The 14,278-nt window shown below is 43.2% G+C and overlaps 1 protein-coding gene across 1 annotated transcript in view; it reads left to right on the top strand.

Annotated features, from left to right (window-relative positions):
- Window positions 1-525: 525 nt before the first annotated feature.
- The window catches only part of LOC309370896 (hexokinase-1), a 50,189-nt gene continuing 36,436 nt past the window's right edge, over window positions 526-14,278 (top strand). The window contains exon 1 of the mRNA XM_081913085.1: window positions 526-599. Coding sequence (XP_081769211.1) covers window positions 546-599 — 54 coding nt within the window. The 5' untranslated portion in view covers window positions 526-545. The remainder of the gene's footprint in view (window positions 600-14,278) is intronic.

Genomic DNA, 14,278 nt, shown 5'->3' with positions numbered 1-14,278 from the left:
CTAGCATTCTTCAAGAAGGCACGTTCTTGCTCCACACTGTCTCAGCTGTCTCTCTTGCAGATACAACTAAATCCTAGGTTTGTGTGGCAATGCCTTTGTCAAGGATGCTTGAGGTTGACACGTTGTCGTACAGTAAAGTAGGTACTTCATTGTTGTTACTTCATTTTACACAATTGGTTTTGCTTCATCGACAGGAAGTTGCATTAGCCCAGCCTTCACCAACCTGGCCAGAGGCTGATGGGAATTGTAGTCTAAAACATCTGGAAGGTACCAGGTTGGCAAAATCTGCAATAGACGAGAAGCTGATAACTGTTGCTATGTGGCCTGTTGATTAAATTAAATTAAAACAGATTAATTAAATGCATAATTGCTGATTTGCTTATTTTATGTGTATGTGCTAGTAGTATTATAGACATGGCCAATGGTCTTACCAATTAATATGCTTTACTGAGTGGAAAGTTTTTAAATGAAATTTGACTTTATCCATTCTTTACTTTTACAGACCTTTGGAATTATAATGTGAACCAGGAAGAGATGCTCCAGTGATGGCCACAGATGAGGAGCCTGACGGATCAGACTATGGTTCTTCAGAATACAAAGTAGGTGACTTAATTTAGATAAATAAAAGCATAAACCTCACCCACTGGAAACCGGAAGGAGACATGTCATTTTGTGTTGGGGCTTTTCTCCACGGTCACTAAAAGCATGTCAAAGACTCTTTTGGTTACTGTGTAAGAATCTAGTGTGTGTCTTTTTAAATGCCCCTTATCCATGTAGCTTGTGCACAAAGGAAGGGAACACGACATCTATGCTACTCTTTACCACCTTTTTAAAAAACCGAATATATTTGCATTCATGTGTAAGAGTAATATAGGTGTGATGAGTTCAGATAATAAAAATGATTGCAAACTAAAACAAAATGTTTATGTTGTAGACATTACTGGAGGACATGAGAGAGATTGCTGTGTTTATTGGCTTAAAAGTAATCTGTCTCAATATGTGCTCCCACATTACAGTTTGAGAATTTGGGAATACAACAAAATTTTGCAAATAATAACTTTTAAAAGTCTTGGACAATGGGAGAGTTGTCCTACATGTCACTAGTCACATTTTAAAAAATATATATCCAATAGCTGCTTGTGACACTTGTTCAACCATACTCCACAAAGTAACCACATAAACAGAGTGATTTGGGTGGGAGCAGGATAGCATTTTCCTTAGCAAACAATATTGTGGTGGAGTCAGTGGTTCGAAGTTGTGAAGGCCTAGAAGACATCATATATTTGGACTTTCAGAAATGTTTTGATAACTCCTTATTTCCTTATCAAACCTTTACACCTAGGGCACCCTCTTCCTTATGCGAAGTTACCTTGGAAGAAGGGAAATAGAAATCAGATACAGTGGTACCTCGGGTTAAGTACTTAATTCGTTCTGGAGATCTGTTCTTAACCTGAAACTGTTCTTAACCTGAAGCACCACTTTAGCTAATGGGGCCTCCTGGTGCCACCGCGCCCCAGAGCATGATTTCTGTTCTTATCCTGAAGCAAAGTTCTTAACCTGAAGCACTATTTCTGGGTTAGCGGAGTGTGTAACCTGAAGCGTATGTAACCCGAGGTACCACTGTAGAAGGAATTATCCCACCTAAACAGACCAACCCTAATCCACACCCATGCCAACAATGGGACGATACTCATACATACAAAGGATCCTGGCCAGGGATCCTTTGTATTAAGCAAAAAATAGGAGCATGGTGACACATGAGCTAAAGAGGTGCATCATGCAGACTCATGTTGCCTCTTAGTGGGGTTTGCTATGTACCAGCACTGCTTTTATAGAGACATGGAATGGGGAGCAAAGTCCTGTGCTCCAGAATGCTAGAGTTGCAAAACTCTGCCAAAAGCTATATTCTAGGAATCAAGAAATGTCTCCATTTCTCCTCTTCTCGTACTTGGGAACATCCATTAGGCAGGCCCAGAGTAGCAAAGTCCGGTCCCAGGTTCAGCTTGACCTTCACACTTCACATCCGCTAGACCCACCCTGCCCCTTTGTTCTCAGCCTCTGTAAGAATAAAACCGTTCACACAAATGTAACCTTTCTGCTATGTGGTCGCTAAGCAGTTGCTAAAGACATTCTGGCTTGGTATCAAGATCACTGCTAGAACAATGCAAAGCTTCATTTATGCCAAGTTTCCAGTCTGTCAGGGTTAGAGAGGCTTAACTTTAAAATGAAAGGACAAGGGTTGAATTAAGAGGAATGAGAGATATTTTTAAAGCCTTATGTGTAATAAAGAATTAACATATAATAAGCACCAATTGATTTACTACGTTGCCAGATGCACAAGTTGACCATGGTGCTTCTGCTTTATTAGGGCTTGCCAACCGTGTTTGGAACCATGTTTATATAATACAAGGGAAGGCTGCCCTAATTTATCCTTCTTTTTTTGTATGCATTTTTGGTTGAGGAAGTGTTTGACAAAACACTTGGGAACTGCAAATTAGGTAGGCTTGTATGAAAGTGCAAATGGAGAAAAGACTCTCCCTCTTTGGAGGATTTCTGTGGCATGTGCTTGGCTTTCTCCTTAAGAGATTAGCTTTCTCAGGAAGTGTGTGGTAATTCACACACATAATTTATATGAACCCACAGAACAGCATATACCGTATTTTCCGGCGTATAAGACGACTGGGCGTATAAGACGACCTCCAACTTTTCCTGTTAAAATATAGAGTTTGGGATATACTGGCCGTATAAGACTACCCCCGCCTGCAGCAAGCGCTGCCAGGGGCAGAGTGTGCACCCCTCTGCCGCCGCCGCTGCCACAGCAGCCCGAGACGAGGTGAGCGAGACCCGATCAGCCGTCCAGCAAAGTGGCGGGCTGCGCTCACCGGCTGGTAGTTCTGGCTGCAGGGTGCCCCAGCTGCGGGTGGCCCAGCTGACTTCCCAAGGGGATATTTTTCAGTTTGGTTTCAAGTGTGGGACACATCGTATGCAAGGACTGTGGTCATTTAAAAGTCTTTGAAGCTGCGGCAGAATCAGCATTTGGTGGGGGGAATGAAACCAAAACCTACCATCCAGAGGGAGGGAGGCCGGGCCCAGCTCCCTCCCTCCCTCCCCCTGGGAAAAGGCCCTAAGCGGCTGCCTCTGCCTCCGCCACCCTCACCTGTGGGGATGCTCTGCCCAGAATGCATGCGGCGGCCAATGAACATGCGCTGTGCTGGTACGGAAGAGGTGGGGCCTCGCGCTGCGTCACAGGAGGCCGGGACAGACGGTAATTCAGAATTCGCTTATTTGGAAGAACAATTGGCTCAAACCAGTGAAAGTTTCCTGTCTCCTGAGAAATCTCTATGCGGGACAAGAAGCTACAGTTAGAACTGGATATGGAACAACTGATTGGTTCAAAATTGGGAAAGGAGTACGACAAGGCTGTATTTTGTCTCCCTGCTTATTTAACTTATATGCAGAATTCATCATGCGAAAGGCTGGGCTGGATGAATCCCTAGCCGGAATTAAGATTGCCGGAAGAAATATCAACAACCTCAGATATGCAGATGACACAACCTTGATGGCAGAAAGTGAGGAGGAATTAAAGAACCTTTTAATGAGGGTGAAAGAGGTGAGCGCAAAATATGGTCTGAAGCTCAACATCAAAAAAACGAAGATCATGGCCACTGGTCCCATCACCTCCTGGCAAATAGAAGGGGAAGAAATGGAGGTAGTGAGAGATTTTACCTTCTTGGACTCAATGATCACTGCAGATGGTGACAGCAGCCACAAAATTAAAAGACGCCTGCTTCTTGGGAGAAGGGCAATGACAGGCCTAGACAGCATCTTGAGAAGTAGAGACATCACCTTGCCAACAAAGGTTCGTATAGTTAAAGCTATGGTTTTCCCAGTCGTGATGTATGGAAGTGAGAGCTGGACCATCAAGAAGGCTGATCGCCGAAGAATTGATGCTTTTGAATTATGGTGCTGGAGGAGACTCTTGAGAGTCCCATGGACTGCAAGAAGATCAAACCTCTCCATACTGAAGGAAATCAACCCTGAGTGCTCACTGGAAGGACAGATTGTAAAGCTGAGGCTCCAGTACTTTGGAAGACTCCCTGGAGAAGACCCTGATGTTGGGAAAGATGGAGGGCACAAGGAGAAGGGGACGGCAGAGGATGAGATGGTTGGATAGTGTTTTCGAGGTTACCAGCATGAGTTTGACCAAACTGCGGGAGGCAGTGGAGGACAGAGGTGCCTGGCCTTCTCTGGTTCATGGGGTCACGAAGAGTCGGACACGACTAAACGACTAAACAACAACAACAACAACAAGTGAAAGTTTTAAGATCGGCTTTTAAGAAAATTGGATGCAGAAGCTATTGGGATGGGGGGGGGGAATGTACACTTCATGGTCCCTTTTTCTGCAAAACAAATTTGTGTTTCCTTCAAGTTTTCCTCCAATGTATTCTGGCTTAAAATTGTGAAGTGTGACCTAATGATATCCCCCCCGTGATCACTAGAGGGTGCTAGTGCATAAATACAGCTGTTGGATTCTTCACTACAAGGGCAAAAAATAGCTTGGCAGTTCCACTGTATAGTACTTTTCTTTAAGCTTTCATGAATATACTTTCTTCTTCTTCTCTCAGTCTCCTGCCTCTTTACCATGGCTTACTTAGTAATGAAATACTTTCATATGAAGGGTTTAAACTGTGGCCTATATACAAATGCAAGCTTCACACCCTGAAAGATAAGAAGGGAGTGTCTTACTGATTGATTATGCTAGAATGAGAAACTGGCTTGGCCAAGGTCAGACAAAGCAAAGAGTTCTGACCATTTTACCTGCATTTCACACTGATAGTTCTTCTGCTTTTCCTTTCCTGCGGTTACAGTAACCAACACAGAAGTCCTCTTATTTACTTATGGTAACCAGAGAAACTCCTAACCACAGAACAAAGCCAATACAGACCTGCCTACAATCCTTCCCATACATGTGTGGGAGCACGATCCATGAACTTGATCTCCTTTCTTCTGAGTAGGCACCCATAGGATTACACTGTGGGGCACTTTTAATTGTATTTTACTAATGACAGATGTGCTGACACCAAGTTCAAAGGCTATTTTTTATGGATGCAACATTTCACTGATGAATAAAGTAACCAGTTAAGACACTTTTAATTGATTAAAATGTGCCCTCGATTAATTGGGAAGCATTAAAAAAATAAAAAAGAGTATGTACTTTAAAATCCCCACAGAAAAGCTATCCAGCTTCCTCTCACTTTGTAGCACAGGAACAAATGCCTCTTTTAAGATGGAGCCAACCACGAAACATCTGTGCATCAGGCACAAATAAAGTTATACTTTTAGCTTCAGAACTATAATTCTTACATGCAGATTTATTCAGATGGAATAAATTCATTGATCAATCAATCAATTAAAATTCATGTAATTAACAAGCTAAGGCTAAAGCTATTTTTTTTTATTTATACTAAATTTCACCAGCAGGGGTCACCTTCTAAGAAGGGGTCACCTGCGTTTAAAATTCAGGGTGCTGCTAATTTGAATTTTAAATGGTTTCCTTAATCTGTAATGCAAACATATGGAAGAATGTGAATTTTATTACACATGTATTCGTTCTTCCAAGGAGGCCAGGAATACAATATGGTACCTCACAGGATTGTTGAAATATAATGAATGACCCAGAATTACCTGGCACCCTTTCTAGCTGAGTCAAAATTTGAAATCAAGTGTTCCCAATCCAAGCACAACATTCTGTGTGATTATACTGCGCTATCTCTCACATGCATACATAAATGCAAACACATCCCAGGTAAATACCATGCAAATTCAGAGATATATTATATTGAATGAGGCTTGCCTCTAGGTAACCATGCACAGAACACTCAAAGTTGTTTTAAATGTAATGTGTGCAAAAGGCTCTCAGTGTTTGTCTTTGCTATGAACTTTTAATGGTCACACCTTCCTTTCACAGAATTTTAGGAATTGTTTTCTGGAGGGTTTTTCAATGTTTTTTTTCCTATCAGGGAGTTGTACAGTTTTTTGGGGGAGAAGCAGTGGTGTAGCATGGGGGGGGGGCAAAGGGGCAGTTGCCCTGGGTACAAAATTGTTAAGGGCGCAAAATTTCAACACCTGGTGCGGCCTCAATACAGCTGCGTGCTTCTGTCACTGGACTCTGTTGAAAACAGTTTCTCCATGTAAACCAGGACGTGACCTCTCCAGACAATTGAATGACTCTTACTTTCTTTCTTTTGCAGCTGCAGTCTCCTGGGTGACTCGGTCACCATTAGGCAGTTGAATGCACTTGCGTATTCCATCTATTTCCTTCTTTCCCTCCCACCTACCCCTCCATGCGGTCCTGGGTGCTGGGAACCCATGCCACGCCACTGGGGAGGAGTTACTAGAGTTGGGGGTGGGCGGTAAATATGCACTGCTTCATTACTGTATAGACACGCTCTTAAACTTTCTGTTAAGTTTCTGAGGTAAAGTAAATAATAAGAAAGTGATTCATAGCAGAAAGTATGGTGCGAACGGTTAACATTTATTCACTTCTAGTTTTCAAGCACAGCAGTAAAATGGTTGTATATTTGGGGAGACTGAGCAGAATACACTGCAGTCTGCTTTAGCGATAATCGTGGTATCTAGGCCATTTTAGTGCAGTCATTTTTTTCATCCTGACATGCATCAGCCTCATTCCCTCAAGTGGTGATGAAGGTGCTGCTTCAACATTAGGCAGCAGTGGGTTCTGCAGCTGACACTGCGATGTCTGATGTCGACTGTGTGTTGCCTTCATAAATCCAGTCTGCTTCTAGAGTAAAACCCGAGTGCAATCTCTCTGCGTCTACATCATCCAACTAACCCATCTTAGCCCCTAGTTTGTTTTTGAAAATTAAGCTTTATTTATTTTTAGATCAGCTTGATGTTTTAGCGACCTGCCTGTTGGCCTCTCCTTAATGTTATATTTCCTCAGTTTGCTGTTCGCTTTTACCTTAAAAGCTCTTGCATGACCACCAGCTGGCAGGATCCTCTCCATCTTTGCTGGTGTCACGTTTCTCAGGAGACCTACTTGCCCTTCACAAATGCACACTCCTGGTGTGTTCTATGCCACAAAAATAGTTCCTCCAGCGAGCGCTGTTTTAAACTGGCTAGTGTGTGACCTTTGTATGTGTTCAGAGAATCCCCTCAGGGCATTTACCCCTGATAAAATCTCCTAGTAGGGAACATGAGTATAGGCACCAAGGTCTTGCCGCACAGTGGTGTCTGTTTTTTCTCCCCTCTGCCCTTCAGTAAGGTGAAAATTGTGTCTAAATTCAAACCAGTATTTTCCTGCCATTTCCTGAGTTGTTCTCAGTTCACTGACATATATTACAAAGAGGTAAAGGCAAGAGAGAGTCATAAATCTGGCTCTTAGCATCTTACTGCCTCAGTCCTTGGGCTTTACTAGTAGCCCGATGCAAATAAATTTACCACAGCTTTCCTTCACACTAGGAGAAAATTCATCAGTGTAATCTTTCTGCTGGCCATGCCACTGCTAAAGATACCGAAGCAGGGTGAAAAGCAAAGACAGAACCCCCCCCCCAAAGAAAGGATTAACCAACAATTTAGTTTTTATTTTTATTTGTTTGTTTATTTGGCATATATCCCACCTTTCCTTCAAGGAGCCCAAGGTGGCGTACATAGCTTTCCTCCTCCCCATGTTATCCTCAGAACAACCCTCTGAGGTAGGTTCGGCTGAGAGTTAAGTCAACCAGTGAGCTTCATGGCAGAGGGAATGATTAAACACACCAAGCAAAGAATACACAGTGACTCCGAAAAGGAATCCTACCAATATTATGACTGTATAATTATGTACTGATAAGCTTTAAACCTGTTGACCCTTTGGAGCCTTTTGTGGGTAGCTCACATAGACCTTTCTGTAATTTGATGGTGGAAAATAAGAAATCACTCACTTTGTTGCTCAAAGATTAATGTTATGGTAAACAGAGTGTAGGGTGGGGGGAGAATAAATGTTATATTGTTTGCAGGCTACTGAGGAACTACCTAATTTGCACTAATCCTCAATGATAGTATCTTAGTAGCTCTTGGGTAGTAGAGCTTTTGATGGCATAAAGGTAAAGGTACCCCTGACCATTGTTAGGTCCAGTCTTGGACGACTTTGGGGTTGCACGCTCATCTTACTCTATAGGCCTAGGGAGACGGCGTTTGTCTGCAGACCACTTCTGGGTCATGTGGCCAGCATGACTAAGCGGCTTCTGGCGACGCTGTTTACTTTCCCGCTGGAGCAGTACCTATTTATCTACTTGCACTTGACGTGCTTTCAAATTGCTAGGTGGGCAGGAGCTGGGGCCTAACAACGGGCGCTCATCCTGTCACGGGGATTCAAACTGCCGACCTTCTGACTGGCAAGTTTAGACCACAGCGCCACCCGCGTCCCTGCGCCACCCGTGTTTTATTGATGGCATAGTGAACAAGTAATAAGAAAATCTGTTGAGATCTGCCTCTTTTGTAGCTGTATAGTCTCTCTGGTAATGTAGCAACCCTATTTTACCCTTACATTTGGCATTATCTAAAGTCTAGGACCATTCATCATATTGTTGCGATTTGGGTCATCATCTGAAGCTATTTATTCAAACGTTTCACTGATACTATATACCCATATTTTCTCTGCTTCTGACATATTTAGGCCAGAACTGAGTAAAGAATATGGCTGTGTGTATGGTGCAGAGGATAGTTTTCTTATTCTGGAATTCAAGATGTGTAGAATGGAATCAAGGGGAATACATATGTTGCAGCCAGGGCTTTTTTCCAGCCGGAACTTTCTAGAACTCTGTTCTGGCAGGACCTCTCAGGTGGGCACCATTGCCACTCTAAGAGAACAAGGAAGGCATTCATGGTGAGTTCCAGCACCACTTTGTTTAGAAAAATAGCACTTAAGAGACATGAAATACAGTGGAACCTCGGGTTGCAAACGTGATCCGTGCGGGAGGCACGTTCACAACCTGCAGTGCTGCCTGTGTGCACGCGTGGGTTGTGATTCGTTGCTTCCGTGCATGCGCAAGCGCCGTTAACCCGGAAGTAACCCATTCCGGTACTTCTAGGTTCAGCACGGTGCGCAACCTGAAATCGCGTAACCTGAAGCGTCTGTAACCCAAGGTACCACTGTAACCTATTTAAAAAATGATGTTGCAGTGAGTTATAACTTGAGTCTCATATTTTAAAACTAATCTGTCCTGTAGCATCAATTATTATAAGGATTTCCCTACTGCTGCTTCTGTTCATTGCTGGCTTTGGGCTGCCATAATTGCAACCTGTCATCATTCTGTCTTCTGATTCAATGGGAGCAAGGCACACATGACTCAAGGCAGAGTTAGCCTTTGACAAAATGAAAGGTTCTCTCAATAGGCCTCTTCATCCTTTCCAATATTATTTTTTTTTAACTCACTACTATAATTAGAAGAATGAGCTTTTCCTAAACTTAAGCTTCTCCTTCTTCATTACAATGGAACGTTAATATTTTTTAACACCACACACTATGGTGATGTGCTTTATTATATAATCGTGTTTTATTTCAGTAGCTTTCCACATTTGGAACTGCAGGCTATTTACACATTTGTACCCAGCTTTTTAAGGTTCACAAAATGGCTTACAGTACTGTAATGAATACTGTTTTAAAAATATCAACCATTAAAAAACAATTTGGTAAAAGTAGTCTAACTATAATTACAGAAGCCAAGCAGCAGCAGTTAAAAATAAAACTTAGCAACACTTTAATTAAAAAAGCAAAACTAAATTAAGATAAAACCAGCAGTACTGTAAGCGAGTAAAAACCCAGCTGAGCACGTTAATTAAAAGTGGATTGCAATAGAAAAGATTCCAAGCCAGTTTAAAGGATAATAAGAATGGGCCATGTGTATATTTCATGAGGTTAAGGTAAAGGGACCCCTGACCATTAGGTCGAGTTGTGACCGACTCTGGGGTTGCGGCGCTCATCTCGCTTTATTGGCCGAGGGAGCTGGCATACAGCTTCCAGGTCATGTGGCCAGCGTGACTAAGCCGCTTCTGGCGAACCAGAGCAGCGCACGGAAACGCCGTTTACCTTCCTGCCGGAGCGGTACCTATTTATCTACTTGCACTTTGACATGCTTTTGAACTGATAGGTTGGCAGGAGATATTTCATGAGAGGGAGCTCCAAATTTTAGGGCCGCTACTGAAAAAGGCCTGTTTCTATTGCCTGTCAGGTTCACATGGGTCTAGGTGGTCCCAAATAAAATTTGGACTGGATTCTCTAGGAAGAGGGATTGGTTGTTAAAGCACTTTGGGAATTGTAACTCTCTGAGAGGAATAGGAGTTCCTTAATAACTCTCATCACCCTTAACAAACGACAGTTCCCAGAATTCTTTGGGGGTAGCCATGACTGTTAAAGTGTGTTAAATGTATGGTGTGGTTATGGCCTTGTATTCCTGTCTCAAGATTTTCTGGAAAATAATGTGGGCAGTGCAATCCTGTGCAGGTCTACTCAGAAGTAATTCCTACTGAGGTCAAAGGAACTTACTTCCAAGTAAGTGGGTACTGTATCACAGCCTAGGTGTATCAGTTTGTCTAATGTAAAGGGAAGTTAGCTGAGGTGTTGGTTGTAGATTCCCCCACCCCCTCACGCTTAGCAAGATACTGTACTTCAAGTAAGATATCAACATCACTGCCCAAGCTATATTTAAGCTTGCAGTGTACTGTATTCCCATATTTAGTAAGACCTTTTGTCATCCACTTAAGTGTATATGTGTGAATGTGCACGTAGCTTGTGAGGTCTGGTGAACCAAGAAATTGAGAATGGCTTAATGGTTTCTCAGATTTTTTGAGCTTCAGTCCCAACCCCCTTTCTCACAACCATTTTATTTTTTAATAAGCAATATAATGGGGATATTTTTAAAGGGTTGAAGCATTAGCACTGGGAGAGGATTTCTTTTAACCCTTTCTCTGATATAAATTGCTCCACAAAGCTCATTAACCCCAGAGTGGCAGTGGAATAAGTCTATGTGAGGCCAATAGAAGTTTCAGGCAGGTGGATTTAGATTGTGAAGCCAACATGGGAAGGAAATGGACCAAAAAGGCAATAAAATTAAAAAAAAACCCTTGCCCTGTGCCACTGCTCCCAATTCAACTGAGAGCACTCTGCAGCTACTTTTAAGCAACAACAACAACAGTTGAGTTTGATCTGATCATGGATCTTTGATGTCACATGTAGTTTGTACTCAAAATGTACTGTATGTCTCGGCCTTCCCAACCAAGACTGGGATCTAAAAGAGCCACATAAAGAGCTATAGATAGAAAAGAGGAATTCTTAAATTTCCAGTGAATTTGGATGAGAAGAGAGTACAAAACTTTCTGCATACCACCTATAGTTTTTCAGAATTTATTATAGATTGACCAGATAACCTTTTTGGCAGATATACCTGAAGAACAGTGCTAAGACAAAGCTATGTTGATCATAAATTGTATATGTGTGCGCATTGGTTTCTGCACACTGTACTCAGGATGCAGGGTATGGCCTGCAGGCAAAGAGGAGCAATTCAAGGTGAGCACTTTAGTGGAAATTTCGATGTGAACACTGATGAAGCATCAAAGAGCTTTGTTTGGCACAGGACTGCAAAGTATGAGCTGGGAATTCTTTCAATTCCTGCCTTGCACTCCTCTCCCTGCACAAGTCAAGGAAAGAACATTGTATTGTTGCCCAGATGAAGGACCTGATGTTCTCTATTTTATGGAGAAAAAATGTTTTATTTGCAGTATTAGAGGGCAAATGAAAGAGCAAGAACATATTTTCCCCAACACAAAATTCTGTTGCCCCTTTTAGAACTGTTCAAGGCGAATTCTCAAGAATACCATATTTTTCGCCCCATAGGACGCACTTTTTCCCCTCCAAAAATGAAGGGGAAATGTGTGTGCGTCCTATGAGGCGAATACAGGCTTCAGGAAGCTATCCGCAAGACAGCAGCCTGCAGCCTGAAACCCGGGGAGCGCAGCAGGGCGCACCCCGGGCTTCGAGCAGATATCCACAAGCCTGGAGAGCCCGGCAGGAGTTTCCGCCGGGCTCCCAAGGCTTGCGGATAGCAGCCTGTTCTGGGGGCTGGGGTCGGGGGAAGCTTGGGCTTCCCCCGCCCCCAGCCCCGCAAGCTCCGGGAGCGATGGCGAGGTTGCGCAACCTCATAATCGCTCCCGGACCCCCAGCCCCAGGCTAAAAACGAAGTCAGGACAGCTAGCAGGATCCATCCCGCACGCTGTCGTGGCTTCTTTGCTCTGTGGGGCTCGGGGGGGGGGGAATTCCCCCCCTTTATTCCCCCCCAAATAAGTGCGCCCTATGGGCCGGTGCGCCCTATAGCGCGAAAAATACGGGACCTAATTGCTCTGTAGTGTCCTCACTTCTACACAGTGTACACTTATCTCAACTACACTGAAAACTGCAGCTGCAAATACAGGCATGCATTTTTCCCAGCCCCTTGTTTATCTGCTCAGGAAATCCTGTTAATTTCATGGGTTTGGCCATGCCAAGTGTAGCCTGGTTCCTTTAACATTTGGGAAATGAACCAGGACAGGACAGAGCAAGAAAGACATTTAAATATAATCAACATTAAAATGACCATCTTCTCTGTTTATTTAATGTACCTGGTGAATTGGGCTCTTGCCAATTAAAGTTCCTCGTAATATTAGTTAAAAAGTAACCAGTAATATGTTATATATACCTGTATGTTTCTTTCCATAAGGCAAGAAACAGATTGGGAGGTGGGATTTAAAATTACAGTGGAACCTCGGAAGCCGAACAATTTGGAACCGAAATGCTGAAAACCTGGAAGTAATTGCTTCCGTTTTCGAAGGTGCCTTTTGAAGGTGATTTTGCAGCCAGCCCGTTGATCCTGAGTTTTCAAATGCTTCGAAAGTTGAACGGTCTTCTGGAATAGATTATGTTCGAAAAGTGAGGTTCTACTGTATCCGGAAAATAGTGCAGGGGGAAGGATTGATCTCTCCATCCTCCAATACTATGGTCTTGAGTTGATTTTTCCCTCCATCTTTCCATGTCATATTATCGTTGGCTCAGAAGATTTCTGATGCCATGGGCCCTTCCTAAGGTCATAATCCTGTGTCTGGGATGTACCCTGTCAAACTTCAGATGAGGGATCACATGAAAGAATGAATGGAGAGATGGAGAAGAATCCTGGCTTGTACACACATAAAACCAGAGGTCCAGGAAAAGCCTTTTAGCATGCCCTCTGACATCAAGTCTTTGAGGTGGAATGATGTTTTTCTATTTTGGGATGGAGTAACATTCCATCCCTTGAGCTTTGTCTTGTAATATGAAGGGGTACCGGCAGAACCACAAACCCATGTTTAAAGTACTGTACATCCAATGCACATGTAAAGCACATGATTCCCCTCAAATCCTCCTGGGAACTGTAGTTTGTTGAGAGCACTGGAGATGGTAGCTCTGTGAGAGGTAAACTATAGTTCCTAGGCTTTATGCCTTGCTTTACAGGACAAATATGACAACTATCCTGTTCTCTGATGCTGAGGCTATGGAGGAACTGGCAGCTAGCGTGCCCTTGATATATGAGGGACAGCAAAGGAATGTGGCCAGGCAACTATTTAGCATTAACTAGTAAAAATGTCCTACAAACCTGCCAAGACCTGCTGCTCCTTGGAAAATCTGGCATATTCTTGGGACTTGCTTCCACGATCTTACAGATTTGGAGTCAGGATTTTATAACGAGAGTATATAGAAATGTACGGCTCCCAATTACGTATCCCCCTCTTACAGCCGGATCCTATACGTGACTTTAAAAAATGCATATAGTTCTAAACCTTTGGGTACCGCTGTAAAATCTGCTGGTAGGGTTAATCGTACGCTTACGGTAATATATTACCGTAAAATGTCTTCTTTTTGTTTGTTTTAAAGGTGCTTATTATATCTCAGGCACATTATGCTTCCCTAATGCAGCAACGTCAGGACACATAACGCTCTTTGATTTACCAGCTTTCAAACAAAGCAGGTCGAACAGCCCTTGTTGCAAATACTATTCCGAAGGGTGGGAGAGAGCCGAGAAAGAAAAAGCCGAGAGGATGCTGCATCATCGGCGTCCTCGTCAGCAGGTCACATGACAGCGACTTGGGCAACGCCCACATTGCTCAACAGACGGTCGAGTGTCTAGAAGTAGCGTGCGCGTGTCTGTCTTATCCGTTCCGCTGCCTGTTTTCCTTTCGCTAATAATAGCAGAAGGCAAAATGCACCAGCCAG

Source organism: Podarcis melisellensis, assembly GCF_964234715.1.
Source record: "Podarcis melisellensis genome assembly, chromosome: 5".
NCBI lineage: Eukaryota > Metazoa > Chordata > Lepidosauria > Squamata > Lacertidae > Podarcis > Podarcis melisellensis.
This window is presented reverse-complemented; position numbering and strand designations above follow the sequence as displayed.